General features: G+C 42.1%; 1 protein-coding gene across 1 annotated transcript in view; it reads right to left on the reverse strand.

Moving 5' to 3' along the window:
- IMPG1 (interphotoreceptor matrix proteoglycan 1) overlaps positions 1-24632 on the reverse strand; it is a 162877-nt gene that overhangs the window by 89999 nt on the left and 48246 nt on the right. Inside the window, 6 exon segments of the mRNA NM_174362.3 lie at positions 6480-6558; positions 7542-7618; positions 9782-10029; positions 11421-11441; positions 15822-15880; positions 24230-24382. Of these exon segments, the coding sequence (NP_776787.2) occupies positions 6480-6558; positions 7542-7618; positions 9782-10029; positions 11421-11441; positions 15822-15880; positions 24230-24382 (637 nt within the window).

Genomic DNA, 24632 nt, shown 5'->3' on the forward strand with positions numbered 1-24632 from the left:
CCTGCTTATTTAACTTATATGCAGAGCACATCATGAGAAACGCTGGGCTGGATGAAGCACAAGCTGGAATCAAGATTGCTGGGAGAAATATCAATAACCTCAGATATGCAGATGATACCACCCTTATGGCAGAAAGTGAAGAGGAAGTAAAAAGCCTCTTGATGAAAGTGAAAGTGGAGAGTGAAAAAGTTGGCTTAAAGCTCAACATTCAGAAAACGAAGATCATGGCATCTGGTCCCATCACTTCATGGGAAATAGATGGGGAAACAGTGGAAACAGTGTCAGACTTTATTTTTTTTGGCTCCAAAATCACTGCAGATGGTGACTGCAGCCATAAAATTAAAAGACGCTTACTCTTTGGAAGGAAAGTTATGACCAGCCTAGATAGCATATTCAAAAGCAGAGACATTACTTTTCCAAAAAAGGTTCGTCTAGTCAAGGCTATGGTTTTTCCTGTGGTCATGTATGGATGTGCAAGTTGGACTATGAAGAAGGCTGAGCGCCGAAGAATTGATGCTTTTGAACTGTGGTGTTAGAGAAGAATCTTGAGAGTCCCTTGGACTGCAAGGAGATCCAACCAGTCCATTCTGAAGGAGATCAGCCCTGGGATTTCTTTGGAGGGAATGATGCTGAAGCTGAAACTCCAGTATTTTGGCCACCTCATGTGAAGAGTTGACTCATTGGAAAAGACTGTGATGCTGGGAGGGATTGGGGGCAGGAGGAGAAGGGGACGACAGAGGATGAGATGGCTGGATGGCATCACTGACTTGATGGACGTGAGTCTGGGTGAACTCCAGGTTTGGTGATGGACAGGGAGGCCTGGCATGCTGCGACTCATGGGGTCACAAAGAGTCGGACACGACTGAGCGACTGAACTGAACTGAACTGAGCAACTTCACTCACTCAATCCCCTATTGGTTCTGTTTCTCTGGAGAATCCAGTCTAATATAGGGTAATAAAAGGCAAAACAATGTCCAATATAAAATAGCTCTGCCTAAGGTTTTCTTTTTCACCTTTAAAATATTGCAAATTATTGAGAGATTTGGCTTTCATCTTAAAAGTCATTCTAGCAAGTGAAAAACTCTGGTATTTGGGAAAACACTAAAGAGCTTCTTTTTTGATAGTTGAGGTCATCATTCTAATGAGTGAAAAGGAAAATGTATTGCTGCCTACACACCCCTACACCAAACCAAACCCAAACCAAAGCAAAACACACACAATTTTTATCCTAATGATTTGATACTACTTTTGAATGTGTTAGATGTATGTTATATGGAGAAGAGTATGTTGAGTTTATTCTATAGGTGTATGACTTATATTTATGAAGTAGGTGTGATCTTAACAGACAACTGGCTCTGCAAGAAAGAAAGGGATACCCTAAAAAAGTAAAAATAGAAGACCGCAGAATTTCAGGCAAGATAGATTCCAATTTATTTAGAGTTCCAGAGGCACATTTTGCAAGTACTTTATCTCAAAGGATTAACCATTATATTAAACTACTTCAGTTGAGAGCTTTCTATGAGTACTTGACTGAAATTTTAATAGCTTAGTGGGTGTTTGGTGACACTGACCTTAAACATTTTCCAGGCTGGATTTATCTTAGTGATGCCAATGTGCAGGGCTGTGGAGTCTGGCTGTCAGCTACCTGTGCTGGGGAAAGAGCCAGAATTTTATGAGGAAGGGAAGCCTTGGTCCTGCCTAGAGCTGCTCTTTGTTCCACGACCAGCTCTGTTCTACATAAATGTCCTTTTTTATCAGGGAGGTTTTCTAATTGGGGTCTTCATTGGTCATTGAAATATGTCTTTTCTATCCCTGGTTGGGCTCATTTTGAAAGTGTATGGATCTCCCATTCATTGGCAACACAGCATATTTGTTGTCTAAGCCCAGGCCAGCAAATATAGTGCTTCTTGGTCAATACTAATCAAAAGCTCAGTTTTGAGCATAATTTATTTTATTTTATTTTATAGAACATTGGCTGAAGGTTATGTAGTATAGTCATTCCTATGGATATTCTAAAATCAATCCTTGAGTTAGGGCAGTCGGTCAGCACCTGACCTCTCATGGAATTGCTGTCGTGAACTGGGCTCGGGAATTGGCTATGCCTCTCCTAGAAAGTGAGCACTTTCTAGGAAATATCTGACAGCAAGTTTATGCTGTAGGGAAGCTGATGCAGACAGGACACGGTTCACTGTAACCCAGACGCTCCTCCTTAAAAGGACCTGTAGGAGAAAGTTTTTCTGCTAAGCAATTACCATGCTGTAAGCACACAGATTCCAAATTGTGTGTAATTGCATTGTCCTCACTGTACAGTCTGCCAAGAATCTCAAAGCCAAATTCATGAACCACCTAAAGCACACAAAGACCTTTCTGATGTTTATTTTGCATACAATTTTCCCTACAGAATCATGTGACTTAAAAAAAAATATTATTGAGGTGAAACAGCATGAAGCTTGACATTTTAAAGTGGATGTTTCAACAAATGAGATCATCTAAAAAACAGAAACAGATTCACAAACACAGACGACAGACTTGTGTTTGTCAAGGGGGAAGGGGTGGGGGAGGGAAGTATTGAGATTGGCAGGTGCAAACTATTATATACAGAGTGGATAAACTGTAAGGTTGTACTGTATAGCACAGGGAACTGTATTCAATATTCTATGATACATCATAATGGAAAAGAGTATGGAAAAGAATGCAAATATGTGTATAACTGACCATTTTGCTATACAGCAGAAATTAACACAGTCCTGTAAATCAACTATACTTCAATAAAATAAAATTAAAAAAAAATGGTTCAAATTGTAAAATGTCAAATATACAAAAGGCGGGATGATGCTATTCAGCTAAATATTGTCTTAATTCTGTTATTCTAAAATTATTCGTTAGTTATAAATATCTTATGACTTAAAAAAATAAATGATTCAGTAATTGTGAGGAAAATTCACAATATAGTGTAACCATCACCTCTGTCTTGTTCCCAAACATTTTACTACTGTAAAAGTATCATCTGACGTAGCATTGTTTCATCTTTTCTTCCATTTTCTTTCAATTCTTTAAAAACAAAACCTTACTGTGTTTCATATATGTCTGTAAACAATCATTATCTTTTTTGGGGAATGATGCAGCATTTTAATTAAAAGATTATTGATAAAACCTAAGAAACAAGAATGACTCATTTGTGGAAGACGAATGAAGGAGTTTCAAGAAGGCAGCATCAGCAGGAACTCAAGCCAGCAGCGTCAAGTAAAATGAAGATGGAAATGAAGCTGCTAAATTGAAAACAAAATCTGTGATTTTTGTGAAAATTGTGTCCCTGTAATGTGTGAAACCTTGTGAAAACTGTGGTGATTAGGAGGTAAGATTAGGAGGTGAACACTTACAAGCCTAGACTACTAAAACAATGACAGTGTAGTGAAATAGAAAAAGAAAAGGCTATGAGTGGAGGGCAAACAAGATTGAAAGGACATAGTATTTTAAATGATGGGGCTACTTAAGCCAAGCATATGGATGGTCCTGGCTTTGTGACCAGCTATGATGTGACTGAAGCGACTTAGCAGCAGCAGCAGCAGCATGATATGACCTCGAGCAAGGCACTTCCCATCTCTAGCTTTGGTTTTCTTACTGTGAAACATAAAGTTTAACTGGACTATGTCTAAGAGTCCTTCCAGCTTTAGTGTTCTATGATATATTTATGAATGGAAGGAATGTATAATAAAATGAAAACGGTAATGCAATTCTGAAAATACAATAATACTTTCATCATAGATATACTATCATTTTAGTTAATATATCTGAAATGCTGATCTTATAATAAAGCTTTTTTTAATATCATAATGAAGGAAAGGGATTCAGTGAGAACTTTATATCCCTCATGTCATCAAAATTTGGTTTGTTTTATCCAACCAACTTTTAAGTAATTCAAAAGTCAAAGTGTGGTTGATGTGGATTGTGGCTGATTATCAATAGCCATAAATGCTTTGTTACTTTTTCCATCAAGAGACAAGATCTGTGTTCCCTCCTCTTTAAACAAAATGGCTGCCTAACCATTGGTATGTGAGGAAGTGACACTGTTTCTGGGCCCTGAGGAGATTGGCACCTTCAACTTTTTTTCTCTTGTGATAATGACTCTTTGAAACCAGCTGTCATGCTGGGAGGAAGCTCAAGCAGCCCCTTGAAGAGGGTACACAGAGAAGAAACGAGGACTCCAGCCAGTAGCTCTGGCTGAGCACCAACTTGCTAGCCATGAGTGCGCCCTCTTGAAAAAAGATCTTCAACACCAGTTGAGATAGTCTAGCTGACACAACATGGGGCAGAGAAGAGCTGTCCCTACTGATTCCTGCCCAAATTTCAGAGTTATGGGCAAAATAAATGGTTGTTAATTTAAGACACTAACTTCAGGGGTGATTTATAATGCAGAAATAGATAACTGTATCATGTGGTTAACATGCATTCATGTTATTCATTACATGCATTACATGTAATCATGTAAACCAAATATGATCTGTATAGGTGGTTCTGCAATCATGGTATATATATTTTTGGGAAAAACTTTGTATACAATAAAATTACATACTAATTTCACACAAGGTTTATGAGGAAAATAGAAATGAGATAGACCACTCAAACCTGTAGAAGTTTGTAAAGAGCCCTAACTACAACAGTAAAACTCCTGTAAACATATCAACAATGACAATCTTCCCTGGCATTTTCACTTAGAATCACAGATCATACTTATCAGCCTCATATTCTGAGGTTCCATGTTTCCTTAAAGGCATTTTTATTTAGAGCTTCACCAGAGAGCTGTATAAAGTGGGAAGCATAGAGATTCCTAAGAGGCTTCCCTGGGGGCTCAGTTGGTAAAAGAGTCTGCCTGCAATGCAGGAGACCTGGGTTCGGTCCCGGGTCAGGAAGATCCCCTGGAGAAGGAATGGCAACCCACTCCAGTATTCTTGCCTGGAGAATCCCATGGACAGAGGAGACTGGTGGGCTACAGTCCATGGGGTCACAAAGAATCGGACAAGACTGAGTAACTAACTTTCATTTTCAAAGCCATTATATCCACTATTTTTTGCACTAAAAAAGGACTCTTCTGCAGAATATTGGTATTTGTTTTCCTAAAGTCTTCATATATTGGTAAAGATTTCCTCTTAAATTATGAGAAAACTTGACCCCATCGCCTCAAAATTAAACATTCTTGAAAATTCAGACGTGAACTCGAAGCTTCAAAAAACTAAAGATAGAATTACTATATGATCTAGCAATCTTAATCCTGGGCATATGTCCAGACAAAACTGTAATTCAAAAAGATACAGGCATCTCAATGTTCATAGCATCACTGTTCACAATAGCCAAGACATGGAAACAACCTAAACGTGTTGACAGATGAATGGATAAAGATGTGGTGTAGATAAACGATGGAACACTACTCAGCTATAGAACAGAATGAAACAATACCACTTTCAGCAGCATGAATGGAACTAGAGATTATCATACTAATTGAAGTTAGTCAGAAAGAGAAAGACAAGTACCATATGATATCACTTATATGTGGACTCTAAAATAAGACACAAATGAAACACCTATAAAACAGAAGTAGACCCACAAATATAGAGAACAGACTCATGGTTGCCAAGAGGGTGGGTGTTCAGGGAGGGTTGGGAACTCGAGTTTAGCACATGCAAACCCTTATATACAGGATGAATAAACAATAAGATCCCTACTGTATAGCACAGGGAACTATATTCAATATCCTGTGAGAAACCATAATGGAAAAAATCTGAAAAACATGTGTACATATGTATGACTGAATCACTTTCTTATATAGCAGAAATTAACACAACATGGCAAATCAACTGTACTTCAATTTAAGAAAAATTACTGAAAAAGTAAAAAATATTAAAAAAAGTGAACCAGGAGGATTTCAGTATTTACTGACATCCTTATAGACCAATTACACGTGTGGTAACTGGCAGTAAAGAAACACACATGGAAGAACAGACAGTATCCATGGCAACCTGCATATGGTGAACAGGAATATAAACACTGATTGTAAGGGCCCCGTCCTCTGTCGCCACAGCCCTTTGCCGTGGATGCGGGCTTTAGGACCTACCTTGTCCTGACAAGCTCTCAGCTTTGAAGCCCAGCAGAGACAGCTGTTCTGTGTGGGCAGTTGGTGCTGCTTTGGCTTCAGCTTCTTTCACCAGATCTGTCGGGAAAGGGCTTTCAGTGTTCTCTGTGGGACTGGGGCCGAGAGCTGAGGAAAGGAGGCTGAGGGTGATCGCCTCGTCAGAAGAAGGAGTTCAGTGGATGGCTCTTCTCTTGGAAATGCTGTGGGGACCTAACCCTCTCCTGGGCTGAGGAGGACTTTAATCACTGGACTTTGAAGCAGTGCCGTAGATATATTCCTCAGAGAGGATGTTGTCCTCTAACGTAGACCCTACGGGAAGGGTCTATGACTCCAGAACATAGACTCTACTCACCAGGTGGACTGTGTCCTGCTCTGTCCACTGTCTCCAGCCTCGGTTGACCAAGAGGAAGTTCTGGACTCAGAGTAGCATCCTGAAGAAGGATTTAGAGACAGCTGTTAACAAGGGACATTGCTCTGTATCTGAGAAGGGCTATGCTCTGTATTTTTTCTTTTCAATTAAATTTAAACAAATCATTTTGTAGTTGACTTGAATCTACTGTGGATTCTGATATAGGTTCTGATACAGAAACAAGTCCTGAAAGGAAAAGATGCATTGATACAGTAGCAGAATACAATCTCTCGGCTAACTGAGTCTGCCTGTGTAGGGTTGACTTATAACTGAAATACTCTGAAACATGCGTCAATCACGTTTGAACTTATGAATTCTTTCATTAAAAAAGGGAATAGAGCTTAGTCAGCACTTTGAGTTATGCACCCCCAGCGACAACTTTTTGCGTAAATTAAATGAACACACCTTTAAATGAAATACAAAAATTATTACTGAATTCATAACTTTGTACTTCCCAAGACATTAATTTATGCTTGCAACCCCCCCATAAATATATAGAGACCTTAAGACTTAAGAACAAATGCATTTTTATGCTTGTATTTGTGTCAGAAAGTCAAAGTCAAATAATACATTCTACTGTAAGTATTCTTTTTCACTTCACGAACACATAATTTGTTTTATCAAAAAAGGCAAATTCTGATTCTAATTGGGACAAAGCTCTAACTATGTTGAAGAAAACTTTGAATTTAACGATATTTGAAATGCAAGTTATATTACGTCTTATTAATACAGACACTGAAAGTGGGTAAGCAAGTACTACCTGTAAAACACAGAAAATAATTATATTTATTGGACTATTTTTATTGGAGTATAGTGATTTAAAATGTTGTGTTAGTTTCAGATGTACTAAGTGACTCAGTTATATGTATACATGTATTCATTCTTTTTTAGATTCAACTGGCACTGCAGAGGGGATCTTGCTCTGTTCAGTCCTTAGGCTGTTTTTTTCTGATGGAAGTTTGGAGGCTTTGTTCCTATTTGAAGGACAAAGAATAACAAACTCACCTTTGTGATATCAGTGAGGAGAGTGGGCAGCACCAACTGGGTGTCAGGATCCAGGCTTGGCAATGACCCAACAATTTCTGTGGGTGAAAAAAAAATCACAAGGGTTCAACGTCCCCACTGCCCATTTTTTTTTTTTTTTTGTGGTTGGGGCAGTAAAACAGTGAGGGTTGTAAAATGTGGCAAAAGCCAGTGCTTAAGGAGGGTACAACAAATAATCAAGAAATCAGCATCAGATGCATTGGTGGTCATTGATCCTTTAGGAGCTACCGAAGGACGGTTGCAGGAAGTGCATTGTGCAAGTCTATGTGATAGAACAGTTATTAAGGTGGTTTTCAAGGTCTTTAGTTGTACACATTTGGACCAAGCAGGCAGGCTCACTGGCTAGGCCAGTGGGAACAAAAATATTGCTAAGCTGACAAAGAAAGGAATGTCTAGAATAAATACTGGAACCAAGGACCATTTGTGAGTCCCTGCTTGCTTCCACCCTGAAGCTGGATTTTCAGATTATCCCGAAGGATTTAACCAAGAGACCAACCCAGAGTATCAGGTGGCCTCAGAGATGAACCTGAAGTTTTTCACTGAACTAGAAATTCAAAAGTGAACCAAGAGGACTTTAATGCTTGCTGACATCTTTACTGACATGCCCTCTATCTAATCCCAAGAGATCTTTGTAAAGTTTTCCAGAGTTGAGTTTGACTATCTAAATTACAGAAACAGAACTGACAGAGAATGCCAGTTTCGCGCCAGGTCACACTAAAATGACATTTCCAGTGCTCATCTATTATGCCTGGAGCACCGGGAATTGTGAAGAGTTGCAGGCTCCTGGGTCCCTCCAGGCACCCTCTGAGGGTCCTGCTTCCCTGCTGACTTCTTTAGATCTATACACTCTTCTCTCTCCACAACTCTCCGCCCTGGGAAGTTGACTTATATGAACCATATCAGTGGTTCCTTGCTCCCTGTCTTTGGGAGGGGTCCTCAATCCTCAGGCCCATACCAGTCCAAGGCCTGATAGGAACTGGGCCGCACAGCAGAAGGTGAATGGTGGGTGAAGGAGCAAAGCTTCATTTGCCATTCTCGCATGGCTCCCCACTGCTGCATTACTGCTGAATCATTCCCTTTCCCCTTCATCTGTCTTCCATAAAACCTGGTCCCTGGTGCCCAAAAGGTTGGGGACTGCTGGTTAGATCAGGCCTAGAGGTAGTGGCGGGGCCTTACTGCTTCCAGCCCCAGGGAACTGTTCTAGTCCTCTGGGCATAGAGTGCATGTCCAGTCGTGCCTGACTCTTTGTGACCCTGTGGACTGTAACCCATCAAGCTCCTCTTGTCCATGGAATTTTCCAGGCAAGAATACTGGAGCGGGTTGCCATTTCCTTTTCTACCTCTGGGCGTTAGGGAAACCTTTATAAATAGTCCCTTTATCAAACCCTTCTCAAATTATTCTAATTTGAATGTGCCATCTGTTTCCTCCTGGACCCTGACCAATTTACTAGATGAGGGAATCTGGGTTGTGCCAAGGGAATACAACCCAGGTTCTTCTCTCCACCTGGACTTGGTGGGTGACATGTTGAGCTGGATGGAGCTACAGCTGTCGGCTTCCCTAGAGTTATTTATGGCATGAAGTGGTCATGAAAGCTTTATCAATTGAGACCCTGGGGACAGTGAGGAAAGACAGAAATGATACCTTCCAGAGTCACAGTTGGACCGTAAGGAAGGCAGAGCGCAGAAGAATTGATGCCTTCAAACTATGGTGTGGGAGAAGACTCTTCAGAGTCCCTTGGACAGCAAGGAGATCAAACCAGTGAATCCTAAAGGAAATCAACCCTGAATACTCATTGGAAGGACTGATGCTGAAGCTCCAATACTTTGGCTACCTGATGCGAACAGCTGACTCATTGGAAAAGACCCTGATGCTGGGAAAGATTGAAGGCAAAAGGAGAAGAGGATGACAGAGGATGAGATGTTGGGATGGCATCACTGACGCAATGGACACAAACTTGGGAAGACTCTGGGAAATAGTGGGGGACAGGGAGGCCTGGTGTGCTGTTATCCATGGGGTCGCAAAGAGTTGGGCATGACTTAGCAACTGAAAATAGCAAAACAACAAAACAAAAAAGCAATGAAAGTCACAGAAATGATCGACTCTACAGGACCCATTAAAATATCAGTGACCAGGAGACATTCATGCCTCCTTATCTCTATCAGAATGAGGATAATCCCAGAGCTATGAAATCACCCACTGACCGTCAGTGAACTGAATTGTCCCCACATCCAAGGACTGGTCTTCCTCCAGGGCTCTGCTGATCAGCTTCCTGAGCTCTGAAGCTGTGGGATAGAGTTCTCTTTGCTTCTCTTCCTCCGTTGTTCCACGAGGGTCTCCTTCACTTTCAATTTTGTTGGAATCAAGTGACAGAGGGTCACTGGCAGGGCTTTTTGCTTCTGCCTTGCCTTTCTTAAAGATGGCTGTAAGTTGCATCTCTGTGGAGCTTGTCCTGTAGACAGCAGGGGACACATTGCATCCAAAGCCATTGTTACATGCCTTGTAAAGAGAATCACTATGCTGCTACAAAGCTTCAGGACAGCTTCAACCTCTTTCCTGATGGGCTCTTAATGAATATCACACTTGAAACTAATTTCAGTGTTTATCAGGAACACTGATAAGTGTTTATCCTACCGTATTTGAAAGGTAGGAAAGAATTAATGTGTATTTTAGCTCTGAAATAGATTGTTATGATAAGACTTAAATCCAGCTTGAAGAGGGACTGCTAACTGGATCAAGGGGCCATAGATTTTCATGTCAGGTCTTTGTGAAAAAGTGTTAATTGCCAAGAGTTGCTGGTGTTGATCGGTGTTTTTCATGGCCAGTCAGTAGGAAGGATGAATTGTCTTTTTTCTCTACAAGTAGCCTCCTTTAGGAAGGTCTGTGAAATAGAAGTAGGATAGAGCAATAGGGCAATAATGTTTAAGTGTTGTAACCAAGTCAAAGCTTCGGTTCTCAAGGCTATTTCCTTCCTGTTTTTTTCAAGAAGCATTTTTTAATTAAAAAAATACAACTCTATATTAAACATAATTTTGTCTTCCCTCAAGTTGCTTTTAAAATAACATCTTGGAAGGAAGATGTGAGAAAAGAGAAAGGGAAGTAGTTCATGATTAACTGTATTTATTCTCATATTTATTGATTCAATGCCCTTATGCATTTATAAATGAAATAGGATTCTCTCTACCTCTGTTGTCTAGGACCAGATTTCACCTCTGTTTATGCCATAAATTCACACAGAGGGATACAAAAATGTTTTAAAGGCCACAGGAGCCAATAATGTGTATTCTCAGCAGTTCTTCAGGCCACATGATTAGTCAAAGTCTACATTTGGTTATTTCACCCATTACAGGAGCCAAGCTGGATGCCTATTACTGAGCTCTCTAAGGTATAGTGGGCCCTTTGCCCAGTCACGCTGACCTTGGAGCCAAGGGGCAAATCAGTTTCTCTGCTTTATTCCAGACCTAAATATGTTGCATGCATGAGTGTGCAACCAGACTGACAACTTCCCATCACAAATGACATTTAGGAAATTGTTGAGACATACTTGCATGGCAGATAGGTGTTTTTATGTTTTTCTTTTGAAAAGCTTTTGAGTTTTATAGAAGACACTTCCACTGATAAAGTCACCTTTTACCTGTGTATCTCATGTAGTGATCTTGATTCAAGAATTCTTTTTTACTACTGACCAATTGGTCAGTTACTCCCATTAGACTAAGTCACCAATAGTCAATGACTTATCCAGATTTTATATGTAAAAGTGATCTCTAAGAGATTAACATATAAATGTGTCTATGTGGGGGATGTACTATATTTCAAAACAGTAGGAAAAAAAGTTCAAATTACCCGTCTCTTTCTTTCTTTGGTCTTCATTTCATCATGCACAATGGAAACATGGAAAGGAGAAAGAATTTTCGAGAAATTTACTGAGGCATTCAATGAATCAATTCATATACATATTACATTGTCTCTCATGTTGGTTCAGAGCTTTGAAGGAAATATATAAACTGCCGTCAGAATCTGGATGGAAATTTTGAGAATCATATGAATCTCAGGAAGTAAACATTATTCTATGATGCCTCTTATTAGAATTTGAGCCCTAATTCAAAGATTATGCATCCTTAAACTCTTTGATTTCCTTATATTCCTTTTATAGAGGTTGCAAATATATTCTATAGCTCTGAGGTTTTCAGGGCTACTAGTACCAGGAAGTTTTTTTTTTTTTTAATATTTTGTAAATGGATTTCTCATCCTCTGTATGGCATTATATTGTTAGTTTATTCCCGAAGATAATTTATTTGAGACTTGACACTAGAACTGGAGTTTTGTTGACTGATTGTTTTTTGAATTGGTTTCATCAGTAAGACTTAAGGGGGATGGTACAATCTACCATGCAACAGGGTGCAGGAAAAACAAATACCTGTTTACAGAGAGGGTGGTTTGTTGGAGGCAGTTTAGGAGCATCCTCATTTAATCTTTGCAACAGCAACTCCTATTTCATAAGTAAGGGAAGATGCAGAGAGAGGGAAAGCTATCATTTGGAAAGTGGCAGAACTGGTATTCAAACCCTGGCCATAAATCTGGGTTCATTTTGCAATGTTTGTGCCAGAAAGGTCATTTGGTCACCAGATTGAAAAAAACATTCTGGACTTCTCTGGGCATATATGTGAATTTAGTTCAGAAGCTACATTCAGTTTTCCCACTTTATGTCTCAAGTCCTGCTGCTGCTGCTGCTAAGTCACTTCAGTCATGTCCGACTCTGTGCGACCCTATAGATGGCAGCCCACCAGGCTCCCCCGTCCCTGGGATTCTCCAGGCAAGAATACTGGAGTGGGTTGCCATTTCCTTCTCCAATGCATGAAAGTGAAAAGTGAAAGTGAAGTTGCTCAGTCGTGTCCGACTCTTTGCGACCCCATGGACTGCAGCCCACCAGGCTCCTCCGTCCATGGGATTTTCCAGGCAAGAGTACTGGAGTGGGGTCCATCGCCTTCTCCAGTCTCACTCGCTAGTTGCTGACAAAGACACTCTACACACGTGATGGGATTTGCATTGCTGCTCTTTCTGCCTGGATCACAAAGTCATTCACTGTCATTCTTTGATGTAATATGACTGAAACGGCCTCTGCTTCTACTGCTAGACATTTATTCAGGGCTTGTCTCTTGCTTGTTTTCAGCAATAGTTTTCAATCCGTGAAGCTCTGGAGAAAGACCGAGCTTCCTGGGCCAAGACCCTAATCCTATTAACTTCACAGAATTGTTTTGTTGAGACGCAATTGTCATAAAACAAACTACACATGTTGCACATGTACAGTCTGATAAATTTCATATATACACCCGTGAAACCATCACTACAATCAAATTCATACCCCCAAAAGTTTACTGATGGCTGTTTATAATCTTCCCCTTCTTCCCCTGTTTATAATCCCTCTCTGTCTCCCCCTCCTTAAGGAACAACTGAGCTGCTTTCTCTCACTGTAGACCAGTTTGCATTGTGTGTGCTTGCATGCTAAGTCGATCCCGTCACGTCCAACTCTGTGCGACCCAATGGACTGTAGCCGGCCAGGCTCCTCTCTCTGTGGGATTCTCCAGGCAAGAATACTGGAGTGGGTTGCCAGGCCCTCCTTCAGGGGCTCTCCTCAACTCAGGGATGGAATCCGAGTCTTTTCCGTCTCCTGCACTGGCAGGCAAGTTCTTTACCACTAGTGCCACCTGGGAAGCCCTGCTTTTCATTATCTAGAGTTAAATGCAAATGGAAGTATACCATACTTCTTTTTTTTTTTTTCCTGGCATCTTTCACTCAACATAATTATTTTGAAATAAATCCATGTTGTTGTGCATTCCAATAGTTTGTTCCTTTGCTAAGTAGAAGTCTGTGATAAGAATATACCACAGTTTGTTTATCTACAGTTCTGTTGAAGGACATTGGGGTTGTTTCCAGTTCTTGGCTAATACAATTAAGCTGCTGTGGGTATTTGTGTGTAAGTTTTTGAAGGAGTATACCCTCTAACTGGGCTTCCCTGGTAGCTCAGCTGGTAAAGGATCCACTTATAATGCAGGAGACGCTGGTTCGATTCCTGGGTTGGGAAGATCCCCTGGAGAAGGGGTAGGCTACCCACTCAGAGTGATCTTGGGCTTCCCTAGTGGCTCAGACAGTAAAGAATCTGCCTGCAATGCGTGTAGACCTGGGTTTGATCTCTGTGTTGGGAAGATCCCCTGGAGAGGGGCATGGCAGCCCGCTCCAGTGTTCTTGCCTGGAGGATCCCCATGGAAAGAGGAGCCTAGTGGGCTGCAGTCCATGGGGTCGCAAAGAGTTGGACACGACCGAGCGACTAGGTACAGCATTTTCTAACTAGACTGAATGATTGTTACAGCAATATTTAAAGTGGAACTTTTACTGCTCCTCCTTATAATTATGGTAATAATAGGTGTTCTAATTACTTTCCAGTTGTGTTGAAAGAATCAAATGAGGTCACTGATCTAAACGTACTTGTTCAATTGTAGATCAGGTTTTCTACAAATTGAGCTCACAAAAAGAGGGTACTTTGAGGCTCCTGCAGTTTTAGGTCTTCTGTAGGAGGATCTGGCTCCATGGAAAGCAATTTCCTTCCTAATAAGTTTGCTTTACAATATTCTGAGCATTGTTTTCATGGTTAAAAGTTTGCCACACTCATAAGCATATTATTTATTGTATTCAGAGGTCAAAATATTTTCTGGGAGCCTAATTCTATGCAACATAATGGAAATCATTGACAAAATGTGATCAAATTTACATTATAAGCATCCTCGACAGAAATAAGAATAAATTCTTACAGAGAAAAACACATGGGAAAGATGCATTTTCAAGGGATATGTCTTTACAATTTTTACCATGCAAAATTTCATCGCCTGACATTTTGGTCTTCTTTGTAAACAGTTTTTTTTTTTTTTTATTATTAGTTTTTCAATTTATTTGAAGGGTAGGGATAATGAGTATGTGAGCATTCACCAAGAGAATTCCTATCATTTCCGTCAGGTTTAAATTAAAAATTTGTCCTTTCACTGCAGTGATCTATCCAGAAGACCTTGCGTCTACACTAGTATCCTCCTATCACCTTTTATTCCCCTCCAATCCATCTGATTTCACATGGAGTACTGTGGAGCAGCATCTTAAAATTAAGGGAGAAAAACCAGTTTGCTTTGGTAAATGTTGGTTCACATCAACAGTTCCTTCCTTTGGAATTACACAAACCAGAGGTGCCTGATAGCTCTCGAGAAATAAATGGATGGACAGCCCCACACCTCACCCCCCACTGAAGCTCTTCTCTGTGAGTGTGGGACCCGCCCTACGGACCTTCTTGCTTTAAGACATCAGATGATGATGGGCTGGGAAGGACTTTGAGTGAGGTCTGTCTTCCCATTTTATACATCCCCCTCCATGCAAGGGATCTCATTCTGCTCACACCAGGGCTGCTGTATGCCCTGTGGCACAGTTTAAAAAAAAAAACCATATTATGATCCCACTTGTAAATGTTTTGAATGACGAGAACTTAAAGATGCAAAAAAATTCTTGCCCCAAATCCTGAACCCACATCAGACTGTTGAGATGCCTGCTTGACAGCAAACCCTATGAACATGATGGAATTCTGCTTCAGTGTGGCACTATTTTATTTCATGTCTTCTATTTAAAATTTCAATTTTTAAAATTTTGCATGGTAATACATTACTATGGTTCAGACATCTGAAAGATGTAAAAGTACGGTCAGACATCAGAATGATAAAAAGGTACTTGCCTCCCCACCCCTGTCCACCCAATTCTCTTACCCCTTGGGTACCACTCTATTAGTTTCCCCGGTCTCCCCAGGGTCAAACTGATTTGCTTAAACAATGATGGTATTTAGCACTGGATAGGAGAACAGTCAATCAGAGAACAAGGTAACTAACTGCTATTTTTTTGGGTCTGTCTTTGCTGAGGGATTTTCCTAAAAGGTTCTGTAGTGACATTGCCAAGGACAGAGGACAAGCTCTTTGCAGGAAGCCATGTTTCTGACTCCAGAGGGAGGAAGGAGCAGCTCCTCTGTTATGCCTTAAAAATCACCTAGAGTCATGTTCTAATTAGACAAGTCCTTTATCTGAAATGTATTTAGATTTCAGGATTTGGTAGAGTTAAACAACTGGGGCATAAGGGACCTTAAAATCCTCATGACATCGCTTTTAAAAGAGGATAAAGAGATAGTAAATTTAAAAATTGCGAAGAGTCCAATTTTCTTACCTAAATCCTGACACATGGATCTCTTTGAATCCTGGAAGTTTCTTAAATATCTTTTGCATCTGCAGAGAGAAAAACAGTTATGAAACCCTCTTTGGTTCTACTGGGTCAGATCTTACCTAACTGAAAAAGCCTAAACACTTTTGATGAATTAACGGAAAAAAAATGAAAATTGAACGAACGATTGAGGCCAAACTCTTTGTTCTCAGTTATTTCTGAAACCCAGAGGAAAGTGCTTTGCTATTCATTGAAAAGCTAATAATTGGGGGGTAGTTCTGAGCTGCTTTACTGGTTACCTTATATAAAATATGAAATAATTTAAGGTAGTATTATATGGAAGAAGGCTACAGTACTTTTAGTTATACGCACTGGGTGGTGGTTTAGTCTCTAAGTCGTGTTCAACTCTTCCAACCCCATAGCCCGCCAGGCTTCTCTGTCCATAAGATTCTCCAGGTGAGAATATTGGAGTGGGTTGCTATTTCCTCCTCCAGGGGATTTTTCCCATCCAGAAATCGAACCCAGGTCTCCTGCATTGCATGCAGACTCGTTACTGACTGAGTTATGAGGGAATCCCACACACTGAGTAATGATCATATTTTCTGAGCAGCTTCCCTCAGCTGGTAAAGAACCTGCCTGCAATGCAGGAGACCTGGGTTTGATCTCTGGGTTGGGAAAATCCCCTGGAGAAGGGAATGGCTAGCCACTCCAGTATTCTGGCCTGGAGAACTCCATGGACTGTATAGTCCATGGGTCGCAAAAGAGTTGGGATGACTGAATTACTTTCACTTTCACTTGGTCTTCTCTGGCGGCTCAAATGGTAAAGAATCTACCTGCAACATGGGAGAAGGAAATGGCAACCCACTCCAATATTCTTGCCTGGAGAGTTCCATGGACAGAGGAGCCTGGTGGGCTACAGTCCATGCGGTTGCAAAGAGTCAGACACGACTGAGCAACTAACGCGCACATTATTGTTGGTGTTGTTCAGTCGCCAAGTTATGTCTGACCCCCTGTGACCCCATGAACTGCATCAGGCCAGGCCTCCCTGTCTGTCACCATCTCCCAGGGTTTGCCCCAACTCAATTCTGTTGTATCATATGATTTGGAAGATTCTGTGATGCTTAAAGGATTGTTAAAGTCAGACTTGCTGCTGTACCTAAATAAAATAGTAGAAGCATATAGTAGATTAGTGAATATAACATAAAAGACAAAGACAGCTAGAGACAGAAAACTAGAGATTACCAGTGGGGAGAAGAAAGGAGGAGGGGCAAGATAGCAGGATGGGGTTAAGTATAAAATATTGTCTATAACATAAGTTACAAGGATACACTGTACAATGCAGGGAATATAGCCAATGTTTTATAATAATGATAAATGGAATGGCACCTTTAAAAACTGTGGATCACTATACTGTCCACCTGTAACAAATAATAGTGTATAGCAACTATACTTCAATTGAAAGAATAAAAAAGAATGAGTAGAAAAATGGTAACAGCAGCTTCTAATCTTATTAGATTCGCTCTTAGATTTACACGGACTTTACATTTTCTTCATTTGACCTTGTTAATGAGGCATATGATCAGAATGTTTTACAATTGCAGTACTCAGTGACTCCCTGACCCACGGCAGCCTTCTGTCTCTGGGTTCTCCCAGGAGGGATGCTGCTGCTGCTAAGTGGCTTCAGTCGTGTCTGACCCTGTGCGACCCCATAGATGGCAGTCTATCAGGCTCCCCCGTCCCTGGGATTCTCCAGGCAAGAACACGGGAGTGGGCTGCCATTTCCTTCTCCAATGCATGAAAGTGAAAAGTGAAAGTGAAGTCGATCAGTCATGTCTGACTCTTAGTGACCCTATGCACTGCAGCCTACAAGGCTTCTCCGTCCCTGCGATTTTCCAGGCAAGAGTACTGGAGTGGGTTGCCATGAGATGGTCCTCGCCAAACTCAGCAGCATTCTCCATCCCTTCTCCACTGAGTCCCTGCTTTTCTTGGGTTCTTTTTCCACTCCTCTGGCCACTTTCTCAGTCGCCTTTGCTCCATCCTATTAATATTTCTGGCTTCACCCGCTCCTTTAACTGCTAGTGTTCTGCAGGTCCGCATCCTCAGCCTCGTGTTGCACTCATGTTCCCATTTAGGCAGAAAGTTCGCCCTGGGCTCTGTGCTAGGCTCCTGGGACGCATCACCATGGAGCTGCCCTGGGCAGCTCACTAGTGGGAAAGCAGGGAGGCAACAGAGACCACAAGGAAGTGATAACAGTTTGTAGCGAGGCATGGGAGGGAGAGGAGGGCCAAAGGAGGGCTGGAGAGGTGAGTGGGACCTGCCCTGTCTGCCATCCTCCGTGCCCACTCCCCTCTACCTCTCATGGGGGATCTGGTTTGCTCCCACGGCTTCTATGATCACCTAAGAAACATCTTCGAGTCCTTCACCTGCAGATCCCAACTTTGCCACTAACTAAATATGTCCGAACCAGAGTCAGTCTCATCCTTCCCCATCTGCCTGCCTCCCCCAGGCGCCCTGTATCAGTCAGGGTTACGGATACTCATCAGCTTCCATCCAGAGGGCCCAGCAGTTCCTGCACACCTTCCCTCTGCATTCCTCCCGTCCAGTCACCAACACATGCTCATCCAAATCCCCCATGCCTTTCGGTGCCACCAAGTTTTCCTTATTCCCATGGCAGGCACACCCTGCCTGTCTGCTGAAATGGCTTTTCTGGATGATGTGTAAGGGAAAGGAAGGGTTTTGGGGGTGTGTTGGGGTGGGGAGAAGGAAGACATCTCCTTAACTACACTTCTTCTTTTTTTTTAACCAAGCTTATTGTTTCATATCTGTGGCTCTTCGATAAAAATCCTGTCGATACTGTATAAATAGATAACTGAGGAGAACCCACTGTATAGCGCAGGGAACTCAGTGTGGTGCTCTGTGGTGACCTAAATGGGAAAAAAAGCCAAAAAAAGAGGGGGTATATGCATATGGATAGCTGAGTCACTTTGCTGTACAGTAGAAACTAACACAACATTGTAAAAGAGCTATACTCCAAGAAAAAATAAAATCATCCTGGCTGAGGTTGAAAGAAAAAAGGAAAAAGGAAAAAAAAAAGAGAAAGGAAAAAGAGAAAAAAGAGTCCAATTCTTTAGAATGGCATTTAAGACCCTCCACAATTTATTTACCCTGTCCACCCCCCAGTATCTTTCCATTGCTCTTCCTGCCATCCTTATTCCCTTGGCAAATATCCTGTCCTCAAGTCACACTAAACTAACCCCTGTGTCTCCCTAAATACAACTTGTCCTTTTTCCTGACTTCTGTGACTGTTCTTCCCTTTGGCCTAAGAGGCAACTTCTACCTTCTGTTCATTGACTGTCTTTCCCATCCCCCATCATTCAAAGGCAGCTCAAACATCTTCTCTATTGAAAAGCATTTGTAACTCCCCAAAGTCAGGCTCCATTATATCTTCTTTCTACTGTTCTAGAACTTATTGCCATATATCCCACAAGATAGTCCATGAGGGGAATGCTGCCTCCCTCACTGAAACTGTGCTTCTTGGACTTCGGGCTTAGGTCAAATTTATTCTACTTTATCTCTCTCCCTCCCTCCCAGTCTTATAGTAGGGACTTATAGTAGGGACTCAGCAAATTTTGCTTAATCGAGTTGAGTGCATCTTTTCATTCTCTAAATTCATCCTCATGCCTGCCTTGTCACGGTATCTAAAATTACTGCTGATGCTATGCGATCTACACCAAGGACTAGAGCAGTCATGCACAGATAACCCCAAGTCACTTACACTGGGCTTTGGAGTGCATCTTGGATTTTCTTTTTTCCAGCAGACTGATTTACCATCTAAATTATATTTTATTGTACCAGTGTTATAAATAGTCCCTCCCCACCCCCCACCCCGAGTGTGTGACAACTGCAGTGATGAAGGTAGCTCAGCTTTTGGGTGAGGAGGAGATAGCTGTGTACACCTGAGTTTAAACCTTGGTTCTGCTACTTTCTAGCTGCAAGCCCTTGAGTTTATTGCTTAATCTCTCTGGACCTCTGTCTTCTTAGCCGGCATAAGATAACAATTCATATAGCGTAAGGTTGCTGTGTGTGTGTGCTAAATCACTTCAGTTGTGTCCAACTCTTTGCAACTCCATGGACCTTAGCCCTCCAGGCTCCTCTCTCCATGGGATTCTCCAGCCAAGAATACTGGAGTGGGTTGCCATGCCCTCCCCTGGGGATCTTCCGACCCCAGGGATCAAGCCTGCGTCTCATTCATCTACCTGCTTTGGCAGGTGGCTTCTTTATTACTAGCGCCACCTGGGAAGAGAGTTGGTGATGCTATATTATTTATTTACTTAATCTCTGCCTCTCCTACTGGATTCCTAGCACCTTAAAAGCCCAATTTCCTGTTATTTCTTCAGTGTCCACATAGCACAGAGTCTGGGGAGGGCAGGGCAAGCCTTCAGTCAGTTGTTTTAGACAGACTTATGCAAGGAGATCCAACCAGTCCATTCTGAAGGAGATCAGCCCTGGGATGTCTTTGGAAGGAATGATGCTAAAGCTGAAACTCCAGTACTTTGGCCACCTCATGCGAAGAGTTGACTCATTGGAAAAGACTGATGCTGGGAGGGATTGGGGGCAGGAGGAGAAGGGGATGGCAGAGGATGAGACGGCTGGATGGCATCACTGACTCGATGGACATGAGTTTAAGTGAACTCCGGGAGTTGGTGATGGACAGGGAGGCCTGGTGTGCTGCGATTCATGGGGTCGCAAAGAGTCGGACACGACTGAGCGACTGAACTGAACTGAACTGATGGGGGGAGGATGGAGCAGGAAATGGCAACTCACTCCAGTATTCTTGCCTGGAGAATCCCCTGGACAGAGGAGCCTGGCAGACTACAGTCCATGGGGTCGCAAGAGTCGGACACGACTTGGTGACTAAACCACCACCGTGGGGGGAGGAAGGACAGGATGACAGTCCCCATAGAGCCGAGGGCAGGAGGCCTGGGGAATAAGTTTCCATGCCTCCACTCATGTGCCTCACCATGGCTTGATAGAGGCGAGCAAGGAGGCAAGGTTTTGAAGGGCCCGTCTTTATTTGGGGGCAGGTGGGAAAGCTCAGTGACAAAAGCCCTACAACAAATGGCTTTGGGGCCACAAAGCAATCGTCATGCCAGTCCAGTGACAGCCTGGTGGCTCAGATGGTAAAGAATCTGGCTGCAACTCAGGAGACTCGGGTTCGATCCCTGGGTTAGGAAGATCCCCTGGAGAAGGGAATGGCAACCCACTCCAGTATGCTTGCCTGGGAAGTCCCATGGACAGAGGAGCCTGGTGGGTTACAGTCCAGGGAAGGTTCAAGTGTGAGCTACAGAATCTGTAGCTAAAGACTCGGACCCTGACTCATCCTTCTTTCTGGTTCGGGATACCAGGGACGCTGTTATGCATCTGAAAACAATGTATCACACACAGAATCATTTCTGGAGAAGCCCTGGCTGCAACGTGGGCAGCAGTGAGCCTTGTGGGGAGAGCAGCCCTGCAGCCCTGGCTCTGGGGGACTGGATTGATTGCTCGTGTCCCTGTCCTCTTTGTGAACCTGCCTGTAATGGATTAAGAATCAACGTTGCTTAGGAGGGTGCAGAAGGCATCCAGGGAGGCGATGACAAAGGCCTTCAGTTAATTCTGCTAAATTATCTTCTGGGGACCTTCTGATCATGGAGCGCTAACCACTAAATTGCTAATTAAGTGCCCAGTTAACCTTATTAATAATATGAAATGCACAGGGGCCTTCCTGATTCTGCTGGGATGTATGTTAACGGGGCTGTAAAAAGGCAGCTGTGTGGAGTTCTCCCGAATGTTTGCACGAGAGAAAGCATGCAGACAACAACTAAGCGATCCTTCTGACTTTTGTATTAAACTGGTCATTAAGTTTATTGTGGAAATTAAATTACTGCAGAGGACTGGCCATTAATTCCTGATTAGGCCTGGATGGCTGCGCTAATGTGAGTGCTGGGCTGTGGTGAGGCTGGCTGGTTCTCTCAGGGTAGCTGCTGGGAGGTCAAACTGCTGGGGTGCCTGGAAGGGGAACAGAAGGCTGAGCAGAAGCAGTCCCCTGACCGTGGAAGTGGAACCAGAGGACTGGTGCGATGGTCTTTGGGACAAGACTCAGCAATACATACTCTTCTTTGGCGGACAAATTTTTCAGAGGCTAGAAGAGGCATGTGCATTTGCTGATGATGCAAAATCCTTTCCCACACTTAGTTATTTGGGAAAAATAGAGAGTATAGCATAGTGGTTAAGAGCAGGAGTTCTGGAGTCAAGCTGTCTGGGTCTGAAACTTGACTCTGTCAGTTGGGTGAATTAATTAATCCTCCTGCACCTCAGTATCTTCACTTGTCAAAAAGAGAAATGATTTTACTTTAAGTATAGAATCATGTGAGAAATGAAATGCATTTATATATATATATAAAACACTAAGAACAGTGCTACTATTTTGATACAGAGCATTTTAGACTTGGAAAGGGACTTCAAGGTCATCTTTAGTTTCTAAATGAGGGATCCAAGGTCAGGGAAGTGATCCCCAAATTCTCATGACTACCTTGTGGGCAGAAACAAAGATTAAAACTAAGATTTGAAAAAACTATAATTTATCTGCATTATTCTACATCAGGTGGTTTTAGGTGCTTAGAGAATTAACAACAGGTCGATGAAGACAGTCTATGGCCAATTATCCAATTTTAAAATATTCTGACTCTCCTGAGGATTTGCTGAAAAGAATATTTCAAAGAGCAAATGGAAAAGTTCACAGACTATTCTTTAATTCATGCTATCTACTAATCCATGCCTCAGTACTTCTCTGGTCCATAAATACACTGATGCTTTCTCTTTGAAGTCTGTAGAAAGGATTCTTTACCATTTTGTTGACTGAATGCTGATGCAGGAAGAGATTGGAGGCTAAGAATGTATTTCATTATTTATCTCCTCACCAGCTGAGAGGAGGGGAGCACTGAATTCTCCAAGTACGAGAAGTGGGTACCGGTGGTTCCCTGACTATGTTGAGTAAGATGCTTGTACACCCAGGTGGTTCAGAAATGTAATTCATGGTTACCTAATCTCACAGGTGCTTCTATTTTCAGTTGCATTTCTGCAGACAATTACTGAGTAGTTAACTGCCTGCAAAGCTCTGTATTTGGAGGCAAGTGGCAGAGATGAAAGAAGCAGTTCCTGACCTCAGGGGGAAGCTTATGCTCTGGTGCTGGTGAGGGCGTCTGAGAAGCAGAGAGGAGTGGAGACCACGAAAGCCACAGATGTGTAAGTAGACAATCTCAAGACAGGGTGATCAGTGCTGTGACGACAGGGAGCCCTGGGTGTTAGCCCAGAGAAGAGGCATTGAGCCCGGGATGGGTAAGGAGAACACTTCATGATGAAGTCTGTACAATGCGACTCAGGGAAGGGCATTCTAGAGAGAGGACGCAGTGCGTGTAAAGACTAATGGTGATAAAAGATTTGCAAGCAGTTTCATTTCTGTGGAGTCTAAAGGGGGATGTGAGGAACTGGTGTTAAGAGGAGGCTGGAAAGGAAGGCAGGAGGCTTATCATAGCACATAGATGCCAAGTTTAGCACTGACGTTTGAAGAGCTTTTAATTTAGTCAGAAACAGGCAGCTATGATGATGGTCAGAGATAGAAGAGACATCTTGGGAGAGCATCTTGATGGGGACCGTATCACTTCTTCCACTTATCACCCTGGAAAATGCCTTTTAAAAATAACAAGTGTTGGAGAGGATGTCGAGAAAAGGGAACCTTTGTGCCCAGTTGGTGGGAGTGTAAATGGTGCAGCCACTATGGAAGCAGTATGGAGATTCATCAAAAAATTAAAAAATTGAACTACCATATGATCTAGCAATTCCACTTCATTCCAGTTCTGGGGTTTATCTGAAGAAAATTAAGACACTAATTTGAAAAGATATATGCACCTTCATATTCACTGTAGTATTATTTACGATAACCAAGATATGGAGATAACCTGAGTGCCACCAATGTATGAATGAATAAAGAAGATGGAATATATCACACACAATGGAATATTATTCAGCTATGAAAAGAATGAAATCTTGCTATTTCCAACAACATGGACGGATCTTGAAGGCATTATGCTAAGTGAGATCAATTAGAGAAAGACAAATACTGAGTGAACCCACGCATATGTGGAACCTAAACAAAAACCCAAACCAGGCTCATAGATACAAAAAACAGACTGGTGACTGTCAGAGGCAGAGCTGGGTGGAGGGGAGCAGAAATGGGTGAAAGCGGTCAAAAAGTAAAATAAATAAATAAGAGTAAAAAGAATGCTTGATCGCCAGAAGAAGAGTAGAAGGGATTTATGGGCTCCCAGATCTAAGTCACACCTTGGGCTCTGGTTGTGTGGGGTGGGTTTGCTCACCTGAAGCTGAGACTTGGCTGCGACCTCCTGGTAATACGGGGACTGGGAGTTATCCAGCTCTGACTTGAACTTCTGGTTTGCCAGAGAGATACTTAGCTCTACTTTCTGCTCCAGTGCATCCTCAGCAGCATCAGTGAATTCTATTTTTCTTTCCTGTGTTAGAGTTAGAAAAAAGAGAAGTGATTCTATTACTGTAAAGCATAAGCAAATGGTTACATCATATAATATGTATGCATTGCTATTGTCTCAAGAAGAGGGTTATGAAGCATTAAGTGCTTTTAGAGTAAGTCCTATTAACTAGAATTGGCCTCTGAATTTCACTGAGAGACAAAGTATCAGAGCTGTAATGAGTTAATTACGTAGAGTCTTCAAGAACATTGTCATTTTATGACTGTATGCTCTT

Source organism: Bos taurus, chromosome 9 (assembly GCF_002263795.3).
Source record: "Bos taurus isolate L1 Dominette 01449 registration number 42190680 breed Hereford chromosome 9, ARS-UCD2.0, whole genome shotgun sequence".
NCBI lineage: Eukaryota > Metazoa > Chordata > Mammalia > Artiodactyla > Bovidae > Bos > Bos taurus.